This window comes from Perognathus longimembris, chromosome 28 (assembly GCF_023159225.1).
Source record: "Perognathus longimembris pacificus isolate PPM17 chromosome 28, ASM2315922v1, whole genome shotgun sequence".
Taxonomy (NCBI): Eukaryota; Metazoa; Chordata; class Mammalia; order Rodentia; family Heteromyidae; genus Perognathus; species Perognathus longimembris.
In genome coordinates this window covers 53,819,948-53,845,795 of record NC_063188.1, presented here as the reverse complement: position 1 = coordinate 53,845,795, position 25,848 = coordinate 53,819,948, and the positions used below count along the sequence as shown (strand labels likewise).

Below are 25,848 nucleotides of genomic sequence, written 5' to 3'. Positions count from 1 at the left end.
TTGTTATTTTGACAATGGCCATTCTGGCTGATGTGAGAAGGAATGTCAAAGTAGCTTTGATTTACATTTCTTCAATTATTGCCAATATTTCAAAATTTTCAACTGTGTTTTATTACCCTTTTTGATGTCAAATTGCCATCATCTCTCAATGGTTCTTTTAATCTATTCATGCCACTCATTTAGAATGCAGGCACATTCTTGTGCATCCCTGGGATTTGCATGCCTTTCTCTGGACATTTACGTTACTATTTTGCTTTGCTGGTGTAGTGTTGCTTTTTGTCTTTCTTCCTTTGGGTGTCAACTCATCAATAGATATTTATCTGAGAACTTTTATCTTCTTTCTTCTTTTTGTCCTTATTAAGTGTTCCTCTGTGCCATGAATTCCCTCTATCCTTAATTATAGTAAATTAGAATTCCTCATTTTCTTTGTCAGTATCTTCTACTTGTCTATACCATGAAAATCACAACTAAAGTGTCTTAACACTATATTCTATTCTTTTTTTTTCAAATTCTTATTATCAAACTGATGTACAGAGAGGTTACAGTTTCATACATTAGGCTTTGGATACTTTTCTTGTACTGTTTGTTACCTTGTCCCTCATATCCCCCTTCCCCTCCCCCTTTCCCTTTCCCCCCCTGAGGTGTTCAGTTCACTTTCACCAAACAGTTTTGCAAGTATTGCTTTTGTAGTTGTTTGTCTTTTTTTACCCTGTGTCTCTCAATTTTGGTATTCCTTTTCAATTTCCTACTTCTAATACCAGTATACAAGGTTTCCAATATACTCAGATAAGATTACAGAGATAGTGTAGGTACAACCACTGGAAGGTGATACAAGAACATCATCAATAATAGAAGCTACAGATACACTTCCCTTATTGGGAATAATTAGTACAGGTTTAGGCAAGTCATAGCAGAGCATCACAAGAGCCCAATAGCTATACCCTTATGAACACATAAGATGATGCTAAGTGAAATGAACTCCATGTTATGGAAACGATTGTTATTTCACAGTTGTAACTACTTTCAACGTCCCATGTATATTCTATTCTTAACATGAAATACAAGGTAGACAATCAAATAGATAACTGTTGATTAGGTGATTATTGTTGAATGAACTGGATTATTATATTTTAATGACTATTTCTTTGCATGCCTCTTTCTCACTAAAGCATCAGATCATTGATTACAAGGGAGGAGTATTATCTCTCATGTCTATAGCTAAAGTTTTGTTGCTGGTACCTAGTAGATATTCAAATTTTTTAACTACATTGAAAGCCTCATTTTTTTGTCTGTAGGGGAATTTGAACTCTGGGATGCTGTCCTTGAGTTCTTTACCTCAAGGCTACCTCTCTACTACTTCAGCCACAGTGACACTTTTGGTTTTCTGGTGGTTAACTGAAGATAAAAGAGTGTCATGGACTTTTCTTCCCCAGGCTGGCTTTAAACCTTAATCCTCAGATCTCAGCCTTCTGAGTGGCTAGGATAACAGGCCTGAGCCACTGGTGCTGGACCAAAAGCCTCATTTTTAAAGAGGAGGAGGTTCTCAGAGTTTGAATAAACTGTTTAGGGTCAAAATGTAGTATCCAATAATGGTAGTAGAATCCAGATAGCTTGATTAACAGTCCACTGTTGTAAATTTACCAAGTTGTGGTATCTTCACATTGTGGAGACTTACTCAGCAATAAAAAGGATTGAGTTATTGGTACATACAATATTGATAATTCCTTCAGATATCATACTGATTGAAAGAAGCCAGATACAGAAGGGAATATACTGTATGATTCAACTTATATGAAATTTATGAATGTGTACAAACTAATGTGTATTGAAAGCAATCAGAACAGTGTTGACCTGAGGGTTCTAATAGGGAACACTTTAAATGGAGAATATGAAAAATGTTCTGTAGATTCTGTGGGGTAGAGACTACAGAGGAGTCTATAAACTGTCAAAAAAGTCATCAAACAGAATACTTAACAATTGTGAATTTTATTAGCTGTAACATATAAATTACAATTAATGTGACATCCGTGAAAGAATAGAGAGCCACGTTTTTCATGAAATGCCTTCTATAGATCCTAAAATTTTAACATTGTCTAATTCTGACATAAAAATTTGGATAAAGGTAATTGGGTATAGCACTACTGAATTTTCCATGCTTAAGGTAATTATTCCAGTATTTAGTCTGATGGAAATTTAGAAAATAAATACAGAGCATAGTGGTGGTTAGGTTCAAATTAACAGTATCTGTCCTAAAAGTTAAGTAAGTAAGCTTAATGATGTGTACAGGTAATGCTAAGTGAAATTGTAAATAAGATATTTTATAGGAAACTTAAATTTTATCCTCTCAGATTTTCAAGCGATGTCTCACTTTCAAAAAGTTGATTTATTATTGAAGAAAAACTTCTTGTTGACACATCAAAAGCAAATGCACATCTTGGGCATTGTAGTATACAAGTGTAATCCCAGGATTTTGGAAGCAAAGGCAACAGGGTTACAAGTTTGAGGTACACAGTGTGTTTTCTACCACCTTGGGTTCTTAGTGAGATCCTGCCTTAAATAAAATTAAACAAAACAAAAATGCTTGCACTGGGGAGTTTGAGTCTACAAAAATTTCCCTCTTTACTGAAAAAGTGGGTCATTGATTTATCATTAACTTTTAGGTTGGATGGTGTTGACATAGCTAAGAAAAAATGGGTCATTGATTTATGTAATGGCCGAAGGCTCTCATATTTTAATTATCTATGTTCTGTTTGAATAGTCAGCCATGCTGTTAATATGTATGCATTCTATTTTGTAAAATATTTACTTATTTTGGTCCTTATTATTTAATATCTATCTCTTCCTCTCTGTCTACTTGGAAATCAAGAAGTTATCAGAAAAAGAATTCCCATGCTTACTGTGTAATTTAGAAGTATTCTGAGTACACACAGAAAAACAAGAAAGAATAACAGATATTTTTATTTACCAGGATGTTATTAGAAGAGATCATTTTCAAAATATAATTTTCATCTCCTATGTGTTTTATCATTAAGTACTTGCAGAAAGCATTGCCTTATTTTCTGTATCTTTACTTTGAGAAAATGCTGATTTGCTATATTCTGAAATTTTAGAAGTTAAAAAGATACTGTACTTATATGAAAGAGACAATATTAACAAATAAAGGACTTTATAATACAGTATAGATAAAAAGATGTAAGACAAACAAGCAGTAATATTCAGTAAGATCCACCATTTTTTAATGAGCAGTAAGATTTACATGTATGTATTTATATGTATGGATATGTTAATTATCTTAATTGTGGAAACCACTTCACAATGTAAAGATATATTAAAACACATCATGATGCATCTTGAATATGTATAATTTTTATTTGCAATTATATCTCAATGAAACTGGGAAAAATAAAATATAAATAAAAGATACAGAATGATTTGTAAGTGTTCTAAATGTCAACTCTACTGGTGAAATTTTACTAAGTTTTGTATTCATCAAACCAGTATGTGTTTGCTATGGTGAAACCTGAGTCATTTACTAATAAAATAAATATGATATCAATCAACTGGAAGTGGAAATAGCTGTGACATTTTTTTGTGAGAAGTGTTGCAGTGTAGTACTCCATAGTGTAGTTTGGCTTCAAAGTCTAGATACTCCTGCCACAGTTTCCCAAGTTTCTCTTAATCTACCATCATCTTTGCCATCATATCCAGCTCCTTGAAGTATTCTGAAACTTCTATCATAATATATTGAATAGGTGATAAAAAGTAGGGTAAAATCATAATGTTGCACTGTGCCTACTAGATCAGGATAAATAATTTTAAAGAATAGCTGAGTGATTAGGAATGTGGCTTAGTGGCAGAGTGCTAGCCTAGCCTAGCATACATGAAGTCCTGGGTTCAATTCCTTAGTACCATCTAAACAGAAAAGGTCAGAAACAGTGCTGTGGCACAATTGGTAGAGTGCTAGCCTTGAGCAAAAGAAGCTAAGATACAGTGCTCAGACCTTGATATCAAGCCCCAGAACTGGCAAAAAGGAGTAGTTCATTGTTCTTTAATTCCACTCCACTTTCTCTTTGTAAAGGAGCTGTGCTTTTTTACTTTTCCTGTGAAATATACACTAGCAATGTTCTTGCTTGCAGAGGCCTTGATAGTCTTGGAGACATTTATGCAATATTCTTGGACATTTTCCCCATCTTAACAGGAAATGAAGAATCCTCACAAGAAAAGAACAATAGTTTGGCAAGTAGCAGAATCCAGCTCCCAGTGGTTATTTTTTTTTCCTTGCACGAAAATTAGAACGAGTAGGAAAATGTTTTGCATGTCAATCAATGAATTTTTTTCCAGCTCCCTCCCTTTGCTGGCTCCAGGCTCTAATCTCATCCCAGGGCATGTCAGTGAACATTTTTCTTTGCAGTGACTCCAGGCAGCTGCTTGAATGTCTGCAGTGTTACTAAAGTGCTAGCCAGCAGGGCTAAGGATTCACTAGGCAAACCACATTTGAGCAAGTGTGGCTGAGGAAGCTATTAAAATACTTTAGCAAACTCAGCTGGCAGAGCTGATGATGGCCTGTAGGGTAGGACTTCTTTTGGCGCTGATGCTGTGGCAGCTCAACAACCTGCTCCTGGGAACCTCAGGAGATGATTTTCAGCACATCCAGGACCTGCAGACAGACAATGGCAGCTGGGAACCAGAAGGAACACAGGATAATGGCTCCATGGTGTTGTCTGGTCCTGCACTCTTCTCCCTGGATTACCATCATGTGCAGGTCCCTTTTGAAATCACACTCTGGATAATGTTAGCCTCTCTTGCAAAGATAGGTAAGTGAGAGATTTCTCAAGCCTCCCCTGTAAAGTTTTCTAATAGTAGGAATTCAGGAATTTTCTATATATTAAGAAATACATTCTTTACTTAAGAGACCAGAGGGATTTGGAACATTTCTTTTCTTTATAAATCTTTACAGAAAAGTCACTTGCTGGTAATTATATTCAAATACTGGAGTCCCTCAGCAGAAGGCGGACGTAGGTCCAGCATAGCTTAGACTACTGAGAGTCTCCATTATTCGGGAAATGAAAGACGACATCACAGTAAAATGTGGAGCTAATAACTTTTATTAAATTCGTTATAGATACTAAATCAACAGTGCTTGGACAGACTTTGTTTCTAATAACAAACACCTACCTCTCCCTAAAAAGAAAAAAAAGAGAAATATCTCTTTGCCACCATTTAGAATTTAAGGAGACTATCATGTTAAAAAATAATTTCAACAAGTAGAATAGAAGAGCTGTTAACTATTTATTAGTTTTGTTATAGTTCTACTACAGGGACATAATCACAGTTATTTCTCTTACATTCTTTTTTTTGTCTTTTCTTTATTTTGGTACTGGAACTCGGACCCAACACTTTTTAGGCAAGTGCTTTGCCACTGAGCTACATCCCAGCCATTCTCTTACATTCTTTAGTAATTCATCTGGGAGCTTGGGATGAAGATCAGTGATAGAGTGCCTAAAATGCCTAATGACCTAGGTTTGATCTATAGTTCTGCAAAAACAACAAGAAAAATCTTGTTTTTATCTTAGTGATATTACAATTATTCTTTAAAAAGTTCAAAGTGTCTTTTTAAAAATTGAGTGGGCATATTTATTGATACAGAATCAGAACCAATGCAACCATGGCAGAATATTACTTCAAAATAAGTTTGTTAATTTAAAAATAAATCTTTTTTAGTATCACAAAATTTAATTGTCTTTCTGGGTATTTATTTCTTTATTTGTTTACTTACTGGCAAAGTCTTTATATTGTAGGGCAGGCTGTCATGAAACTGGAGATCCTCCTACCAAAGCCTTCTGATTACTAGGATTATGAGCATGTGCCATCATGTATGAAGATAATATAGTTTTATTAATGATGATGCTTTTTAATTTTAATACACAGAAAAGCCAATTTTTTGCAGGACTAGATATACTAATCACAGTAATCTGATTGTTAATATCAGAATGACAAGGCTCAATAAATCATTCATCCCTGATTTATTTCAGAGGACTATACTGAGCTCGCTAATGGATAACTTTTTGCCATAACTTTAGTAAGAGAATAAACATTTAAAAAATTTCCTTGTTGGCATTCATTCATCCATTCACAAACTGTTTATTTTCTGTGTGAGGCATTATGGTGTATGCATGGACTATAGTGCTGCTAAGATTCCGTCTTGAATACGAATTATCCCAATGTCTACAGAAAATAAATAGTTGTGTAGAGGAAAAAGAGGAAAGGAGCCTGGCATAGTCAAAAGAAAAAGCAGACTGTTTTGAGATGTTTTACATAAATTTGGGATCCAGTGCCTATAAAATGCCAGATAATGGTTAAGTCTGTATTCAGTTGATTAAATACATCTTCCGAATTCATTTCTACAATTTAAAAATGACGATAACAGCATTCATTTTCTTATGTTTGTGCAATGAGAGAATCAAAAGGGAGAAGTTAAGTGAAAGTGCTCCTTGCAACAATTGAGAAGAAGACTGTTCTTGAGAGTCAGCTGACTTTCATTTATATAGATAGGTAGATAGATAGATAGATAGATAGATATACACACGTGTATATATATGCATATACATATATGTCTTATGTGCTCAGCTATTTCTGTGGGTCAAAACTCCCAATTTACCCTCAATCCATGAGAAATTCATAGTCAGTCAAATTAGTTAACTTGTATATTAAGGGATTTTAGTGGTATCCTGGTGGGGATTAGAATAATAAGTAAGAAAACAGACTAATGGCCTTATTATGATTGTATCTGTAGCCAAGAAAATTGATGATAATTTGAATTACATTGTCTTGATATAATCTAGCAGGTGATGATGTAGTATAGAATGTAGGGCCAGGGCAACAGAAGACAAATAAAATAGAGAATGACTGCCATATGGAATATCAGGAGTGACTGCATTTTCCACATTGATTAAAAGCCACACATGCTTCTAAAACAGAAAAAAAATGTTTGGATTATATTTTGATGAGCCATTGATGTGACTTAGCATAAGCCTAGATCTGTCAAACTTGTGAGTAAACCTAGGGCTAGAAATCAGGAAACTAGAATGGGTTGTCACACCTGCTCTGTCAAATGCTTACTGTATAAGAAGTCACCTTGCTTCCTTGGCCTCCATTTCCTTATAAAGAATTAATCTAGTCCAGCTTCGGTGGCTCACGCCTATAATCCTAGCTACTCAGGAGGCTGAGATCTGAGGATCACAGTCCAAAGCCAGCCTGGGAAGGAAAGTCCATAAGACTCTTATCTCCAATTAACCACCAGAAAACCAGAAGTGGCACTGTGGCTCAAAGAAGTAGAGTGCTAGCCTTGAGCTGAATAGCTCAGGGATAGGGCTCAGGCCCAGAGTTCAAGTCCCATGACCACCACAAAAGAAAAATAAAAAAAAGGAAAAAAAAGTACTAATCTGGCTGGGTGCTTGTGGTTTACACCTATAATCCTAGTTACTCAGGAGGCTGGGATATAAGGATCACGGTGCAAAGTCATCCTGGACAGGAAAATCCATGAGATTCTTATTCCAATTAACTACCAAAAAGCCAAAATGGAGTTGTGGTTCGAAGTGGTCGAGCACTAGCCTTGAGCACAAATGCTCAGGGACAGCACCTAGGTCCTGAGTTAATCTGTTAGGTAGGATGTGGAGAAATGTTTAAAGAGGAGAAATAAATCAAGAAGCATTGTACTTATAAACTGATTTGTTGAATGCTAACTCCTTTGTACTAAGTAGCTACTTAAAGATTACAAAGATATAATTTAAAAAACTAATTAGAATTCCTTAAAAAAGAATTGGTTAAATGACTAAAAGTTGTTTCAGCCTTTATTTATTTATTTATTTTTTGGCCAGTCCTGGGCCTTGGACTCAGGGCCTGAGCACTGTCCCTGGCTTCTTCCCGCTCAAGGCTAGCACTCCGCCACTTGAGCCACAGCGCCGCTTCTGGCCGTTTTTCTGTATATGTGGTGCTGGGGAATCAAACCTAGAGCCTCGTGTATCCGAGGCAGGCACTCTTGCCACTAGGCTATCTCCCCAGCCCTCAGCCTTTATTATTCAAAGAAGATATTTGAAATATGGTTCTTAATTATGTAGTTTTTAGGCTAGTGACGTGAGTATACTGTGATTGTGAGAACAGAAGAATACTTCTAGCTGATGAATACATTGTTTCCATTTTAAAATATGAGCCCACATTTGAAATTTGATTTAGTGGACACATAAATAATCTTGTTGTTGTGAATACGTTTATTCTATTAGTAAAGATTTTTCCATTATAGAGACAAATGATTCCATTCATGCCTCTGCATTTTAAGTTATTATTAAAATGGAAAATGTGAAATGACCAAGGAGCTATTTTCCTGAAATTGTGAGGCTTGACAGGAAGGAAGACATATAGCAGTGATTGATCATGAAGATATTATAATGCTCTTTTTTTTTCTTTTCTAGGATTTCACCTCTATAATAAGATGTCCACAGTTGTACCTGAAAGCTGCCTCTTGATCTTTGTAGGTCTCATTATAGGAGGGCTAATTTACAGTTTAAATGATAAATCTCCACCAGTCATGGACAGTGACATATTTTTCCTGTACTTACTTCCACCAATAGTCCTTGAGGCAGGATATTTTATGCCTAGTCGGCCATTTTTTGAGAACATAGGAACCATTTTGTTGTATGCTGTAGTTGGAACCATGTGGAACACATTTGGAGTAGGTTTTTCCCTATATGGCCTATGCCAGGTGAAATATTTCAACCTTCAAGATGTGTCATTACTCCATAATCTTTGGTTTGGTAGTTTGATTGCTGCAGTAGATCCCGTGGCTGTACTCTCCGTATTTGAAGAAATACATGTGAATGAGAAGCTTCATATTTTGGTGTTTGGAGAATCCCTTCTTAATGATGCTGTTACTGTTGTAAGTATCCCAGGCCTGTGCGTTCCAGGTAATGAATTTCTTTTAGCTCACCTAAGATAAATAGAAAGGAATACAATTCTGTTTGGGCCATGATTAAGTTTGTCCAAGTGTTACTGTGGAAGATATAAAGGGCTAAGAGACTTTCTCAGCTTTTTTATTTCTATGAAAACCACAGGAATTTGAGATCCACTAAAAAACCCCAGTTCTTAGAAATAGGTGTATTCATTGGGATAAAATGATTTAGCAATCACTAATATGTTTTAGAAATTGGCAATGATTTCTTGCTACCATATTAACTGCTATACATTTATTAGTTGAAAACTAGATAAACTGAGTGAAGGTGGCTCATATTTATAATATTAGATGCTGAGAAGTTTGAGATTGGGGGATTGTGGTTGAAAGCCAGTCCATGTACAAAAATCCATGAGACTCTAATCTCCAATTAACCAGTAAGAGTTGGAAGTGAAGCTGTGGTTCAAGTGATAGAGCAGTGGTCTAGTGAAAAAAAATCTTCAAACAAGAGAATGAGGACAGACAGACAGACAGACAGACAGACACAGACACAGACACAGACACAGACATACACACACAAATAAATAATAAAACCAGAGATAAATTTTATTGAGATCTTTAGATTCACACTAGATAAGTATATCTTATCTTTGAATAATATCATCACATTCTATCAGAAAAACTTAAAACAAATAATGCATAGTTTGATGATGATTTGTAGGAATATTTCTTTTTTGGGGGAAGACTTTTTTGTGCCTGTTCTGGGATTTGAACTTGAGACTCAGGCACTGTTCCTGAGCTTTTGTGCTCAAGGCTAGCTCTCTACAACTTGAGCCATAGCTTCACTTCCTTTTTCTTTTTTGATTAGTTTAGTGGAGCTAAGAGTCTCACAGACTTTCCTCCAGGGCTGGCTTCGAACATCTATCCTTAGTTCTCAGCCTGCTGAATAGCTTATAGTTCAGGTGTGAGACATAAGCACCTGGCTTGAGGGGAGATTTCTAAGGATATGTTGGGGAGGAATGTGGAATTAGAAGACTTCAAAGTGGAGGAGCTCAAGAAATTAGAAGGGTATCATTGGAGACTTCAACTGATACATTTTCTTTATGTTCCTTATTGCAGGTACTTTATAAGCTGTTCAAATCTTTTAATGAAATGCCATCTATCAAGCTGATGGATATCTTTGCTGCAATAGGAAAGTTCTTTTTAGTTGGAATAGGAGGAGTTTTCATTGGGTTCCTGTTTGGCATATGTGCTGCCTTTACTACCCGCTTTACCAAGACCATCCGTGTCATTGAACCCCTCTTTGTCTTCTTATATAGTTACCTTTCCTACTTAACTGCTGAAATGTTCCATCTCTCAGGGATTGTGGCGTAAGTATCCAAACTACATTTTAATTTAGACAATTTCTTTTAGGAATTGAGTGTCATTTTCCTACCACGAATCTAGAAAATTGTATGTCTTTGATAAGAGGTAATCATCCTCCCTTTATGCTTTTCTAAGATTTCCTTTACCTCTATTAGTCTGCTGGTCATACTACTACATGAGCTATATCTACAACTAAGTTTGTAGGCTCTCTATAGAAGTTATAGTGCTAGATCCCAATTACTTAGCAATATGGATTCCTTCTTGTATAATGACAATTCTCAGAATCTTGTATCTTTGTAAGGGTTTATAATTCTAACAGAAAAATGGTCTGACCAAGTATGGTTCCTATGCTAATTAGATCATACAGTATAATGCATATGTAAGTTTGCTAGTATATATATGTTCAAACATAAGCATTGCATTACTTTTAAAAAATTTTATTTCTTCTTACATTAACTATACAGGATATACTGATTTTCTCTTATCTACCACTAAGAGTAGTGTACAAAGTACTAAACACTTTGAATTAGGGTTTAGACAGGCCATCTCACTTTGTTTATTAGAATAAGAAGAAATAGTATTTTCACATGCTGTACCTTTCGAAAAGCTTAGAAGGAAAAAAATTTTAAAATGCTTTAAGTTTCAAAGAACTAATGCCGTTAGACTACTCTAAATTCTAAAAAGGATTTACTGTGAATAATAAATGGCATGCCGTTTTAGCTAGAATGAGTTTCTTTTAGATTAAAAATGTTGTAGGTTGAAAGCAAGGATTGTATCTGGGGCCTGGGTTGTTGTATCTTAATTTGTTAAGAGATGTAGTTTGAGCTTTAAATTGTCTTTGGTTTTTACTGTGTGCACCATATATTAATAGAGACAGACAAAAAGAGATAAGGAATGTGTGGAATTGAATGTAACATTTTAATTTTAATTCTCCTAATCTAGGGCATTGTCCAAAGTTTTTAAAATGGTACATTTTAAGTAATTTCTTCTGAGCACCTGGACTTTCAAAAAGTCTTGACAATATGAAGACTGTTAGCAGGTGTGTTTTGAGTCCTGAAAGAATGTAAAATAGGGAAAACAATGTTGTTAACTCTATTTGCAGCCTGTGAACACCTCCTGAGGTTTAACCGTATTAAATGTGCAGCATCTTTTATTTTGGGTTAGGATTCAAGTGCCCTTTGAGGCTATGACCCAGTAAACTTAGTTCTTTTGCCTGCTAAACCTAATGAAGATAGATCTTTCCTTATTTTGCTTTGGAGGTGGTTTCACAAAACCCAGTAAATGGTTTAGATTTTATTCAGACCATCTTAGACTAAGGGATTTAGGAAAACTTTTTGTCATTTAAAAGCTTCCCTATTTAAGTCTTTAGCCTACTTGTTGAGGGGGCTGTTGGTCCTTTGTGGTTTTATTTTGGAGGAATTTAATTTTTTTAGTTCTGCATATATTTTAGATATGAGACCTTTGTCCATTGTATGGCCGGTAAAGATCTTTTCCCGATCTCTGGGCTTTCTGTTGATCTTGCGAGCTATGTCCTTTGCCCTGCAAAAGTTCTGCAGTTTGATGCAGTCCCATTTGTCCAACCTTTCTTTGATTTGTAGCATTTCTGGGCCTTTATTAAGGAAGTTCTGTCCTGTGCCAAGGAGCCCAAATGTTTCTCCTACTCCTTCTTGTAGTGGTTTCAGGGTATCTGTTTTTTTCTTTTTTTTTTTTTTTGTTTTGTTTTTGTTTTTGGCCAGTCCTGGGCCTTGGGCTCAGGGCCTGAGCACTGTCCCTGGCTTCCTTTTGCTCAAGGCTAACACTCTGCCACTTGAGCCACAGCGCCACTTCTGGCTGTTTTCTGTATATGTGGTGCTGGGGAATCGAACCCAGGGCCTCATGTATATGAGGCAAGCTCTCTTGCCACTAGGCCATATCCCCAGCCCCTGTTTTTTTCTTTTTTGAGGTCTTTGATCCATTTGGAATTGACTTTGGTGCAGGGTGATATATAAGGATCTAGTTTTAGTTTGTTGCAGGTGTTGAACCAATTTTGCCAGCACCATTTGTTAAAGAGGCTATCTTTCTTCCAGACTATTTTTTAGCTCCTTTATCAAAGATTAGGTAGGCATGGTTCTGTGGGTTCATTTCTGGGTCTTCAGTTCTATTCCATTGGTCTTCAGGCCTGTTCCTTTTCTGATGAGGAAAGGAGAATGGTCAAGAGACATATAAAAAAGTGACCTACATTACTGGCCATAAAATAAATGCAAATCAAAACAACATTGATATCCCACCTCACCCCAGTAAGAATGTGCTTTATCAAGAAAACTAACAATAACAAATTTTGGAGGGGATGTGGCCAAAAGGGAACCCTATTTCATTATTGGTGGGAATGTAAACTTGTTCAGCAACTCTGGAAAGCAGTATGGAGATTCCTCAGAAGGCTAAACATAGAGTTCCCCTATGACCCAGCAGCCCCATTTTTTGGGTATCTACCCAAAAGACCACAAACAAGAGCACACTAAAACCACCAGCACAACAATGTTCATCACAGCAGAATTTGTCATAGCTAAAATATGGAACCGACCCAGATGCCCCTCAGTAGACGAATGGATCAGGAAAATGTGGCATATATACACAATGGAATTTTATGCATCTATCAGAAAGAATGACATTGACCCATTTGTAAGGAAATGGAAGAACTTGGGAAAAATTATATTAAGTGAAGTAAGCCAGATCCAAATAAACATGGATTCTATGTTTTCACTCATAGGGAATAATTAGCAAAGGTTTAGGCTAGTCACAGCAGAGGATGACAAGAGCCTAATATCTACATCCCTATGAACACATAAAATGATGCTAAGTGAAATGACCTCCTTGTTATTGAAGCGATTGTTATATAACTGTTGTAATTACTTTCAACATGCCATGTGAAATCATAGCTTCTTTTGTTGATGAGCCTCTTGTATCCCTTCCTGTGGTTGTACCCTTGCTATCACTGTATCTCATCTGAATACACTGGATACTGTACAAACTGGTATTAGAACTAAGGAAGTGAAAGGGAATATCAAAATCGAGAGACAAAGGATAAAAAGACAAACGACTCCAAAACCAATACTTGCAAAACCATTTGGTGTAAACCAACTGAACAACTCATGGGGGGAGAGGGAAAGGGGGAGGGGGGAAATGAGGGAGAAGATAACAAACAGTACAAGAAATGTACCCCAGGCCTAATGTATGAAACTGTAACCCCTCTGTACATCACTTTGACAATTAAAAAAAAGTTGCCCCCAAAAATGCTGCCCTAATATCCTTTTTAAAAATGTACACCTGTATAAAATGTGGTTATGTTGATAACTCTATTACCTAAAGTGTACTTTGAATATATTTGAAAAAACAGCACGAGTGGTTTAAAAATATTTAGAGACTCCCTTTCTAAGATATTACATTAATATAAAAATCAATTCGACTGAAAATAATGGATTAAGAAATTGAGCCATGATTTTTGTATCATGTAATGATCAAAACTGATAATTAAGGCTTGAACATACAATTAAAATGGATAAAACAATTCACGTAACAGTGAATTAATAGATGCTGAAAGTAAATTTGAATAATTAAAATTTTTTATCACTTCTTATATTTTATCTTTTTTCCCCCCCAATGGACACAGAATGCTTCTTTTCAAACTTTCTGAGCTTAATTACTTTTCATATTTTGAACCTCAATATTTAGTTTTATAGGCTCTGGGTTCAATCTCCAGTATTTTTCTGTAGTAATTTCAATTTTTCCATATGGTTAAAATAAAACAAATGATATTTAAATACGAAAAATATTTTTACCAATCATGTAGCTATTTGTTGACTGATTCACTGTGTTAAGCATGAAGCAGATATGTACTTGTAGTTAGAATGATAATTAAAAAATATTTCTCTTCCTTCTATTTTATTGCATTTCCCAATAACTTGAAAATCAAAGTAGAGAACAAGTACACACATTCAAGGATTGATCACATATTCACAAATGAGTTGTGTAGGAATCAGTTTCTACCTAGAGGACTATTGGTTCTCCGAATAGTCAATATCATCATTGATTTTTGTTGTGGGAGGATGTTGGAAGCAACTATTTGGTCTAAAAAGTAATTAAACTCGATTAGGAGAATTGAGATTAAACATTTTTGCCCTCTTAGGATCATGAATTAACCATTGCTAATGATGGCTGCTTTTCCAGTGGTATATCACATCAACTATAGAACTAATTTTGTTCCTTTTCAATAATGCATGTTTTCTGGAGCCAGTAAGTCCCCATTCACTGATATTTCTAAGTTAGAGTTTATTATATTAAATTATTTCCTACTTTAGGCTTTTTGTTGCGTTCTCCAGATTCAAATTTATTATCCTGATGAGGCTATTAAACACCATAAAAATATACATAGTATATATCTGATGTTCCTGGTACTTTATGGGAAAAACAAAATTTGCTGAACCTACTAAAATTTAGATTTACCTTTCATAACCACCTGTTATGCTCCTTAGAACTCAAAATCTGAAGCCGTGCAAAGGCTCACTAGTTTGGGCATTCTTGCTTTAAAAATCCACCCATCTTCACCATTAGCTGCTGTATAAGAAGTGTATGCATAAAATATATATAAAAAGCAATTTTATTATAATGAAAATTACTTTGTTGTGTATCAACATTTAAATATATTCCTATTTAGACATTTTAAAATGTGTTTTTATCATCCCTCTCTCCAGATAGATCAATATACGCTTGACAAACATGAATTTGTTTCCTCAGATTTCAAATTGCTCTATATTTCAATCAGGAAACCATTTGCTATTTTTTCCAGTATAGATAGGAGAATATTTGTTCATTAACCATGGTTAGGCCAGACAGCTAATCCATTCTAACCTTATATTTAAGACTTTCATAAAACAGTAGGCATTGTTATTAAATACCAAGCTTACAAAATTTTTTGGCAGATGACACAGAAGAACAGCCATTTTTGTCTGGTATCATTTCCCTATACAAAAAATGAAGTGAACCCTTCATGGCCTCTGTAATAATATATTGATGTTATAGTGTAGTAAGCTTCTGAACCATTGGACTTCTCATATTCCATTATTTTGAGCATTCTTAGGTTAAAAATATGCTATGGAAACATCATTTATAATAAGCTCTTTGTGGTCATATTCAGGAGTTGGAAAACTTTACATTTGAATGAAAACTAAATTTCTAATTAACATGAAAATTTCTCAAACGATTCTTTTTATGTACTAATGTCCACATCATCCAAAGGAAGGAGACATTTTAATTATCAAAGACGTCCATAAATGATATAAGGTTCACAAAGATACAGTTTCAAACAGTATTTCTCTAATATCAGAAAACATAATGTTATTTTTGTGCATTTGAAGTGAACTACATTTTAATAGTGCTTCAGCATAGTTCTCTGGGTTTATAATGAATCTGAATTGGACGATTGAGTACATTTTATAATTTATATATCTTACCATATGACAACACTTTATCCAAAAAATGACACCAATAAGCACAAAGTTGTTACACACAATGCAGTTTTTACATTTGTATTATAATGCTGCTGACATTTCAGAACCTTGGGAATCTAGTAGTCATTCCCTTCTGTTCAAATGGTAGAATGCTTTGTGCCTTAGGAGCTCTTTCACTTTTGTCTTCTATCTTACTGATACACAGATAGATGGCTTTACCTGGCAACTGTGGTCTCCATTATCTATATCTTCCATACTTACTTTGTATTTACTCTAGCCTCATTCACACTTTAAATAATTGAACTTAAAATTGAACCACATCCCAGTGCAAAATAAATAAATTAAACCAGACAGTATAATGATAACACATATTTCCTTTTTTGCAGAAGTTATAGGGCTTGAACTCAGGGCCTCTTTTGCTCAGGGCTAGTGCTCTTCCACCTTGAGCCATAGCTCCACTTCCAGTTTTTGAGTGGTTAATTGGAGATAAGAGTCTCATGGGGACTTTTGTGCCCAGGCTGGCTTGAAACCACGAACCTCAGATCTCAGCCTCCTGAGTAGTTAGGATTGTAGGCGTGAGCTACCAGTGTCTGGCACACATATTTCCTTTTATTGGTAGACATTCCTAGCTTAGGAACATTTATTAAAGATACTAAATAGAAGCTATTCTAGTTTTCTGATCTTTTTCTTTCTTTTTTTTTCTGGTTTCAGAGTTGAACTTAAGAGCCTCTGGTTTATTTGCTCATGGCTGGCATGCTACTACTTGAACCATGCCTCCAATCAAGCATTTTTCTGATTATTTTGGAGACAGAATTGCATGGACTTTTGTGCCTGGTCTGGCCTCCAACTGTTCTTCTCTAGGCCCAGTCTAGAGGAGAGTTCATACCTGGAGAGCTAGGATGCAGTTGTGAGCTACCATGTCTCTACTTTTTGTTTCATTTCTTTCGAAATTGATGAAACTTACTCATTTTATATACTTCTCTTAGAGGAAAGGATTACTTGTACATTTAATCACTTATATTAGAATAATCAAACAAACAATCATAAAGCTGATCCTGGGTCTTCAGCACAGCTACTCTGTCCCAGCCATGTTGCTCCATTGTAGAATTCAGTGCCAACAATAATCTCAGGAAGGAGCAACATCTTTTTGCTGAAAATAATATGAGAAGGAAGATTGGTAATAAGACTTGCACAGCTTGTAGGCTTAATTGTCACTTTTTGATAAATGTAAAGATGAATAAGTGCATGAGTGACTAGGGGACTTTTGAATATGACATCCTGAAGCCACTCTAGAAAAGAAATTATTTGTATTAATCACGCTTCTATAAGTCATACAAAGTCTTCTCTGTGGAGAAATAAATCTCGGAAGTGATTAGATGCCATTCTTAAATATTCTATACCTAAGGAAGAAGGGAAAGTAAATTTTCTAAAGATCTGTAATGAGTCAATGGCAGATATGACCTTTTATTTTAGAATGTAATTACTAACAAACTCCTTTACTCACATGGCAAATCAATATTGGAGACTTCAATTAAAAGTTAGAGTCTACTTTTAATGTTTCTGAGAATCTTTCATTGAAAAAACAAACGTGAAAAATTTTAAGATAGCACACAAAAATCAAGGTTTATTCTTTTAAGAAAAAATATAGACAAGGCTTTTATTTTTATTTTTTTAGATCTTCCTTGGATATACAGTGTTAACGTAAATGATCCACAGGATTCATGCATTATCTGGACTTCTGTGCAAGAAGGACTGTAATAGCCTAATATAAAGTGTTTTGATAGTAGGAAATGGTTCACTGTTATCTAGGCCAATGATATTTAGAGGATAGCCCAATAAACCTGTGCTGGTCCATAAACTGTTGGTTACCACAGAAATTAAAAACCTTTATAGTGTTCAGTATGCTGCTAAATATAATGATAAATAGATTGCATTTTTGATAGCTCTCATTTTATTCCACTTTTCTAGTGATTCATTCTTATTGTTATTAAAAGAAGCTGATCATTAAGTAATGAAGTATTTAAAGGTCTCTTCTAGGTCAAAGTGAACTGTAGAAGGAGTCATTCAACAACAAATTCCAAATTGAATAAGGCCAAGTGCATGCTGGGTGCTGGTGGCCACTCCTGTAATCATAGGAACTCAGGAGTCAGAGAATGGTAGGGTTGCAGTTCAAAGCCAGCCAGGATAAGTTCACAAGACCCCACCTCAAACAAGAGTTGAACAAAGTAATGTGTACCTGCCACCCTAGTTAGGAAGTATATAGAGGAGAGGCTCAGAGTCTAGGCTGCCCGGGGTAAAAAGCAAGACCCTATCTAAAAATCAGCCAGAGTGAAATGGGCTGGAGTCATGTCTCAAGCAGGAGATGACCTGCCTAGCAAGCACAAAGTTTTGAGTTCTAACCCCAGTAATGAAAAACAGGCTGTCTTCTTTTTCTATGAATACAGGGTGGGTAGTAGGTGCCCATTTGTAGTGTAGTTCTTGAAGTCATTAGTTCTGGAGTCACTGTGATATCTGGAGCAAGATATTGCTAGGTGAATAACCTTAGGCAAGTTATAGTACTGTAAATTAACTGTAAGTGGGCAGAAGAAAAATGCATAATTGATGCAGTTGCTGTGAGGATTCAAAGCCAATGACTACAATATGCTAGTGACTGTTATGTAGCACGTGCTCAAAGCAAACTATTATTTGTGGAGGATAAGGAGCCATTACAGTAACTATAATATAGGACAAATATGCCAAAACATACATTTTTAGGAGTGATACAGGCTTCACAAACAAGGAAACATATTTCTCAATTGATTAAAAAAATCAGGCTTATTATAACATGCTTAATAAAGGAAATCTTACAATTGATTAGGACACTGTTCTTAAGCTTCATTTTGTTGAATTTACTCTGAATAGCTATCAATTGCAAACCAATATAATCATATGTATTTATATTGGTATTAGACACTTTGTGACTAATTATTTTCCCATTCAGGTTATGAGGCATTATCAAACTGGTTAAAAATCCAGGGATGCCAGATTTGTAACTCAGTGCAATAATGCTTACTTAGCAGTCACAAGACTCTGGGTTTAATCCCTAGAAATGCAACAAAACCAAAATCAAACAAACCTGCAAGAGCTGACTTCTGAATATAGTAATGTGTGCCTGTACTTCTAGCCAATAGACGTGTCTTGGAGGCCAAGCTTGGGTTATATTATGAGACGGTGTCTCAAAAACACAACACAAAACAAAACAAAAATCTGGTTAACGTTGGTGAGGCAAAGGTAGGAGGATTATTGTTCAAGACCAACTTTGTGAAAAAGTTTGAGATCATATCTAAAACAATAAGTCCAGTGTGTTGGTACATGCCTGTAATTCTAGTTACACTGGAGGCATAGGTAGGAGAATTGTAATCCCAGCCTCGGTTGGAAAAATAGCATTAGACCACAAGTAGCATGGCCACTTGTAAAGTGTTTTCCTTGGAAACGAGAGCCTGAGTTCAAATCCCAGTACTTCCAAATAATTTTAATCTATAGATTAAAATTCTCTGGTTAATTGGGGGTGCCTGGGTTAGCTTCAGACCTAAATCCTTGAATTCTCAGCCACCCAAATAGCTAAAATCACGGATGTGGGTTGTTGGCACCTATGTTTTTAAAATAAAATTTAACATTATTTAAAAAGAAAACTCAAGTATTGGTTGTTTGCTAATATGCAAAGAAGGAACATTTAAAATATGGCTGATTTAGTATTTCAGAGACTCTGCAAAGATATGCTCTGCATTTCTTTTGTTTTAATTTTATTGTCAGGATGATGTACAGAGGGGTTACAGTTACACATGTAAGGTATTGAGTACATTTCTTGTCAAACTTGTTACCCCCTCCCTCATTTTTCTCTCACCTTCCTTTCTTTCAAGAGTAGTATTTTAAGTCAATTGTTATTCCCCAAGTATACTTTTGTTTGTGGTCCTGGAGATTGAAGTTAGGACTTCTGGCATGCTGGACAAGTATCCTTTCTGTTTTTTCTTTTTTTTTAATTTTTATTTATTTATTTTGCCAGTCCTGGGGCTTGGACTCAGGGCCTGAGCACTCTCCCTGGCTTCTTTTTGCTCAAGGTTAGCACTCTGCCACTTGAGCCACAGCGCCACTTCTGGCCATTTTCTATATATGTGGTACTGAGGAATCGAACCCAGGGCTTCATGTATATGAGGCAAGCACTCTTGCCACTAGGCCATATCCCCAGCCTCAAGTATCCTTTCTTTAAGCTACATCTGCAGCCCCATTGGCATTCTCAAATCCAAACAACAAACATGTCTTTATTAGCTCCTATTGTATGTTTTATTTTGGTCTTATTTTAATAAGATATCCAAGAAAAATCCAAACAAAAAACATGTCTTTATTAGCTCCTATTGTAAGTTTTATTTTGGTCTTATTTTAATAAGATATCCAAGAAAACTTGAAATAAGGTCCTTGCTTTCTGTGGTTTTATAATCTCAATGAAGCAAAAAACATACTGGAAATAATAGATTCATACTCAAAGGAAGATAGGAAACAATGAATGTAAAAACTAAGAGATCTATGAACTGTAATGCCAGGGTCTGGACCAGAATGCAAGTGGAGAAAGAAAGCATGGTAACCTCAACAAAAGCCAAAGGCAGGAAATTATATTTTGTCAAAAAGACAAGGAGAGGGGGCTGGGAATATGGCCTCCTGGTAAAGTGCTTCTTCTTCTTCTTTTTTTTTTTTTTTTTGCCAGTCCTGGCGCTTGGACTCAGGGCTTGAGCACTGTCCCTGGCTTTTTTTTTTTTTTTGCCAGTTCTAGGCCTTGGACTAAGGGCCAGAGCACTGTCCTTGGCTTCTTTTTGCTCAAGGCTAGCACTCTTGCCACTAGGCCATATTCCCAGACTTAGTGGTAAAGTGCTCGCCTCGTGTACATGAAGCCCTGGTTTCGATTCCTCAGCACCACATATATAGAAAAAAGCCAGAAGTGGTGCTGTGGCTTAAAAGGTAGAGTGCTAGCCTTGAGCAAAAAGAAGCCAGGGACAGTGTTCAGGCCCTGAGTGCACACCCTAGGACTGGAAACAAAAACAAAACACAAAACAAAAAGACAAGGACAGGTTAACTTCTTGGCTTCTTCAACACTGAGGACCAGGAGGTTGTCGCTTTTTCTACCTGCTTTCTTTAGCCATTAACTATGAATAAAACTTCAATGTCATTAGACACTCTGCAAATTCTGGTTCTTGTTAGCTACTAGGTGGTAAGAACAATTCATCAGTAGCTAATCATGAAATCCTCCACAAGGTGGCCTTGAAGCATTTAGTTATTTATTTAACTTGATGCATATGTGAACAAGTTGTAGCAATTTCTAACTCTCAGGGCTGAAAACATCAGTTCCACAGTGACAATGTGTTTTGCATTCTTTCTGTTTTATTCATTAATGAGAATATCACAGATATTCCATAAATATTTACCAAAGATAAATTTTGTTTGTCAAGGCAAGTTAGATTGGTAAGACATTTTTAGGGCTTATTCACTTAAGGCTGGAGCTTTACCACTCCAGTCTTCATTTCTGGCTTTTTGTTGGTTAATTGGAGCTAAGAGTCTCTTGGATTTGTCTATCCATCCTGGCTTTGAACTGTTATACTCAGATCTTAGCCTCTTGAGTAGCTAGGACTACATGCATGAACCACAAGAATGCCTGGCTTTCTAGCTAAGAACTACTTTTTTTTTTGGTCCTGGAGCATGAATTCAGGCTAAGAACATTTTAAAATTTGAAAAAACCCAAGCATATCTATGTAAGATAATTTGTGTCAGTGTTGAGTTCTGCTCTGTAACATAAGAGTTTATTAATCTTGGGCCAGATTATTTACAATTTGTGTTTTTTTCTGTGACGATTACATATAAGAATATGTGAAAAGTAATTCAAATATATTATACACTCAAATATTAGTGATTCTAAGCATCTTATTAAAGATGCTCTCTTTAATAGTGAATAAAAAGTATCTATTCCGATTTATTTCTAAATTTTATTTGAATAACTGTCTTATTTTGATCTTTCCTTTATTTGTGTGCCTGTCCTGTGGTTTTGAACTTACAGCCTGGATGGTGTCTACCACTTGAGCCACAGCTCCATTTCTGGCTTTTTGGTTATTAATTGGTAATAAGAGTCTCATGGGTTTTCTTTCTCAGGCTGGCTTTGAACTGTGATCCTCAGATCTCAGCCTCCTGAGTAGCTATGATTAAAGGTGTCCAGCAATATTTCCATTTTCTTTTTTTTTTTTTTTTGGCCAGTCCTGGGCCTTGGACTCAGGGCCTGAGCACTGTCCCTGGCTTCTTCCCGCTCAAGGCTAGCACTCTGCCACTTGAGCCACAGCGCCGCTTCTGGCCGTTTTCTGTATATGTGGTGCTGGGGAATCAAACCTAGGGCCTCGTGTATCTGAGGCAGGCACTCTTGCCACTAGGCTATATCCCCAGCCCAATATTTCCATTTTCATTAGCTATTGTTTTTGCAGCCAAAACAAATGATCAAATCATAGTTTTGGTTTTGCAGAATTGCTTATAACTTGCAAAAGAGAACAGAATAATTAGAATTACTCTTTAAAAACAATCAGCCTACATGTAAGTCAGATTTCTACTTTGATGCATAACTGTCAGAATGCTATCATGTCACCTTAGATCATAAATTAATTGAGAACAGCAATCTGACACTAGGAAAATCACAAAATTCACATTCAGGAAATGTTGGCCAGAATCAATTGGGAATTGCCTCACCACAGATATGTATAATCATGGTGCTTGGCATATGGTGACTCTGATATATTCTGGGTAATATTTTAGTTATATTTCAAACTGCAAGAGATATTAGGGAGCATAGAGTATTTCAGGCATTTCAGCAGGTGTTCAAGGCAAAGGTGCCAAGAATTTCATTATTCCATTTCCCTCAAATGCTCACAGATTAACTCCAAGACAAGTACTATTTGAGGCCACTGAACTGTTTTTTCTTAATTAAAGCACAGAATGGGAAATGAGAATAAATCTAGCATGGTAACAGGTGGAGAAACTAGAAATGCATTACAATTATCAAATCACCAAATTCTATTATTAGTAGAATGTTGAACATAGTGAAAATAAGAATATGAATTCTCTTGAGACTAATGAATTAATTCACTTAAGGCTTTTGATGCTTCTATCATTTTAAGGTATTTTTAAGATTACTTCAGAATTTCAAAATAAAAAATATAAAGTAAATTTCACTAGCCTAATAAAATAGGCCATTCCTGAGATATAATTATAACAAGAATTCAGATTTCTCTGTCAAAATTTGCACACAGAATTATTACTGAAAGTAAAAGTCTATGATTGATCGAGAGCAGATGGTTGATTATTGCATTTGGAAGCAATGATTACTTACTAGTTGACCAAGCCTACCTACTTAAAGTAATTGAAACTAAAATGAAAATAGGGCAATTCAAAACACGGAAATATCTTTGTCCCAAAAATTTGAATATTATGCAATTTGGCAGATAAAAATATATTAGTAACAATGCTTGATTGAAAACAAGTATTTTGAAGATAATCACTGGGAAAATTCTCTTTTTGAATGGTTTTGTAGACAAGAGAAAGAATACATCAGAGAAGCTTTTAAAGAATCGTTTTCTGGTTGTTTCACTCTGGGAACATAAAAAAAAAAAAGAATCGTTTTCTGGGGCTGGGGATTTGACTCAGCGGAAGAACGCCTGCCTGGCGAGTGCAAGACCACGAAGTTCGGTCCTCAGCTCTGGGAAACAAAACAAAACAAAACAACAACAACAAAAAAAATGTTTTCTTCTTATGTTCCCAGAGTGGAACAACCAGACATATTTCTTTTAAAAAGCACCAGGAGGCTTCATTTTGGACTGATCTTATGAGAGTATCAATGTGACCTTGAGCTGGTTATTTAATCTTCCTTCCTCATTCATCCATAGCATGAAGGTTCTAGGCATGCCTGTACCATGAGGACACATTTTAACAGTTAATCGGAAATGAAACAGTAAAAACATTTAGAAGGCATACTCATCACAACATAAGCATAGTAGAGATGCTAGTTATCATTTTATGTCAATATATACAAGTAGGTAAAAAAAAGTTATTTTAAGCTTGTTAAAATGCCTTTAATTATTGCTTTTGAATTTCACAAGACAAATGCAGGACTTTCTGAGTGCAGCAATCACTGAGGATCTACAAGTTCTTTAAGGAACTTTCAGTAAATCCTTGCATCCTTGCTGATAGTAAAGAAGCTCAAGGAGATCTTTTTCATCTCCACACTGAGGACTCATCCTAGGATCTCACTAAAGCTACAAGGAAGCAGTCCTCCCACCCCAGAGACCTTTTGTAAGCATGGGTTGAAATGTAAACATAGTTCTTTGTAGATCAATGCTTTATCTACTGCTTTGGGTTTTACAGATGGCAATTCTCTTACCATTTCTTTCCAGAGTAGATGAATTCAACAGTTAGCAAGCATCTATCTATCTGTCTGTCTGTCCGTCTGTCTGTCTATCTTTATCTATCTAATGTCCTGGAGTATCATACTACAAAATTTAAAGCTGTTTGTTTATCTATGACTAAAAAAAAATTGAACTCCTAGCCCATCAGTATCTCTGATTCCAAGTTTGATCTTCTTAACTTAATGGCTATTAATTTGGGTAGTGTGTGTGTGTGTGTGTGTGTGTGTGTGTGTGTGTGTATTTTACATTTTGAAATGGTTCTATTCTAGGTGGAAAAATGTCTGTTTTATTGTAGGGTCTGAAATGAGGGCAGATATGTGGATGGCTATCAGTCTTCTCCACATTTTCAGTATAGAATGATTTAGAAATAATTTAGTATGAGGAATTAACATGTTGCTGTTGCACGTATAATGTTCCCTGCATCTTTGCCTCTGGTTTCCCTGTCCCAATTCTCTTTTTATTTGGAAATTTTACTTTATTTTTAATTTTTATTGTTATTATAAAGGTGCTGTACAGAGGGGCTACAGTTACATAATCCAGGTGAAGAGTACATTTCTTTTTGGATAATGTCACCACTTCCCTCACTCAATTTTTCCCTCCTGTCTCCACCCACAAGTTGTATAGTTCATTTTCCACGTAGTCTTTAGTGAATACCATTGCTGCATTTTTTTTTTTTTTGGCCAGTCCTGGGCCTTGGACTCAGGGCCTGAGCACTGTCCCTGGCTTCCTTTTGCTCAAGGCTAGCACTCTGCCACTTGAGCCACAGCGCCACTTCTGGCCGTTTTCTGTATATGTGGTGCTGGGGAATCGAACCCAGGGTCTCATGTATACGAGGCAAGCTCTCTTGCCACTAGGCCATATCCCCAGCCCCGGCCATTGCTGCATTTATTCATCCTTTGCCCACTGCAATTCTTCATCTAAACATCTGAGTCTTCAATGAAGATCAGTAGGAGGAAAATCTTGCAAGCCAGAAATGATTTTGGTGGGTGGATAGGTGCAATAAAGTGCTCTTGAGGAAAGCAGAAAAATTGTTATTAAACAGGAAGAAGGAAACAACTTTGTAAGCATGGTGAAATATGAAAGGAATGGCATTGATCAAGATGCATTGTACTCACAAACTCGCATGTTGAACTGAAACCCCTTTGTTCGACTACTTGAAGATGGAAAGAAACAGAGTAAAAAAGAAAGCACACTGGATAGAATAAAATAGTTAAAACTACCTGGGCATTGAGAACTACTTTTATTGATACATGCTACAAGATAATTTTCTCATTTTTATCACCTGCCTGTTAGTGGTTTGCTGCCAACTAATGATTAGTACACGATAACCCTAATACAGAAGGGCAGATTAGACAATGTCAATGATGATAAGGCAGGCAGGGAGTTTTTCAGCACACAAAAAGATAGAAATTGTCATTGATTTTGAAAACTAAGCTTACAAAAGTCTTCAAAATGTTATTGTATAAATTCTGAGAAAATAGTATGGTTTTCATTTTCCTGAACAGTATAATTTGCCTCAGTAAGAATTATGATTCAGCTTGCAATACTGTGCATGTGATTACTTCCCCTTAAAGATGAATGAGATATTTCT

The 25,848-nt window shown here is 35.8% G+C and overlaps 1 protein-coding gene across 1 annotated transcript in view; it reads left to right on the top strand.

Moving 5' to 3' along the window:
* Positions 1-4,591: 4,591 nt before the first annotated feature.
* Positions 4,592-25,848, top strand: part of LOC125343043 (sodium/hydrogen exchanger 2-like) — a 69,608-nt gene continuing 48,351 nt past the window's right edge. Inside the window, exons 1-3 of the mRNA XM_048335356.1 lie at positions 4,592-4,814; positions 8,469-8,932; positions 10,064-10,314. Of these exons, the coding sequence (XP_048191313.1) occupies positions 4,592-4,814; positions 8,469-8,932; positions 10,064-10,314 (938 nt within the window). The remainder of the gene's footprint in view (positions 4,815-8,468; positions 8,933-10,063; positions 10,315-25,848) is intronic.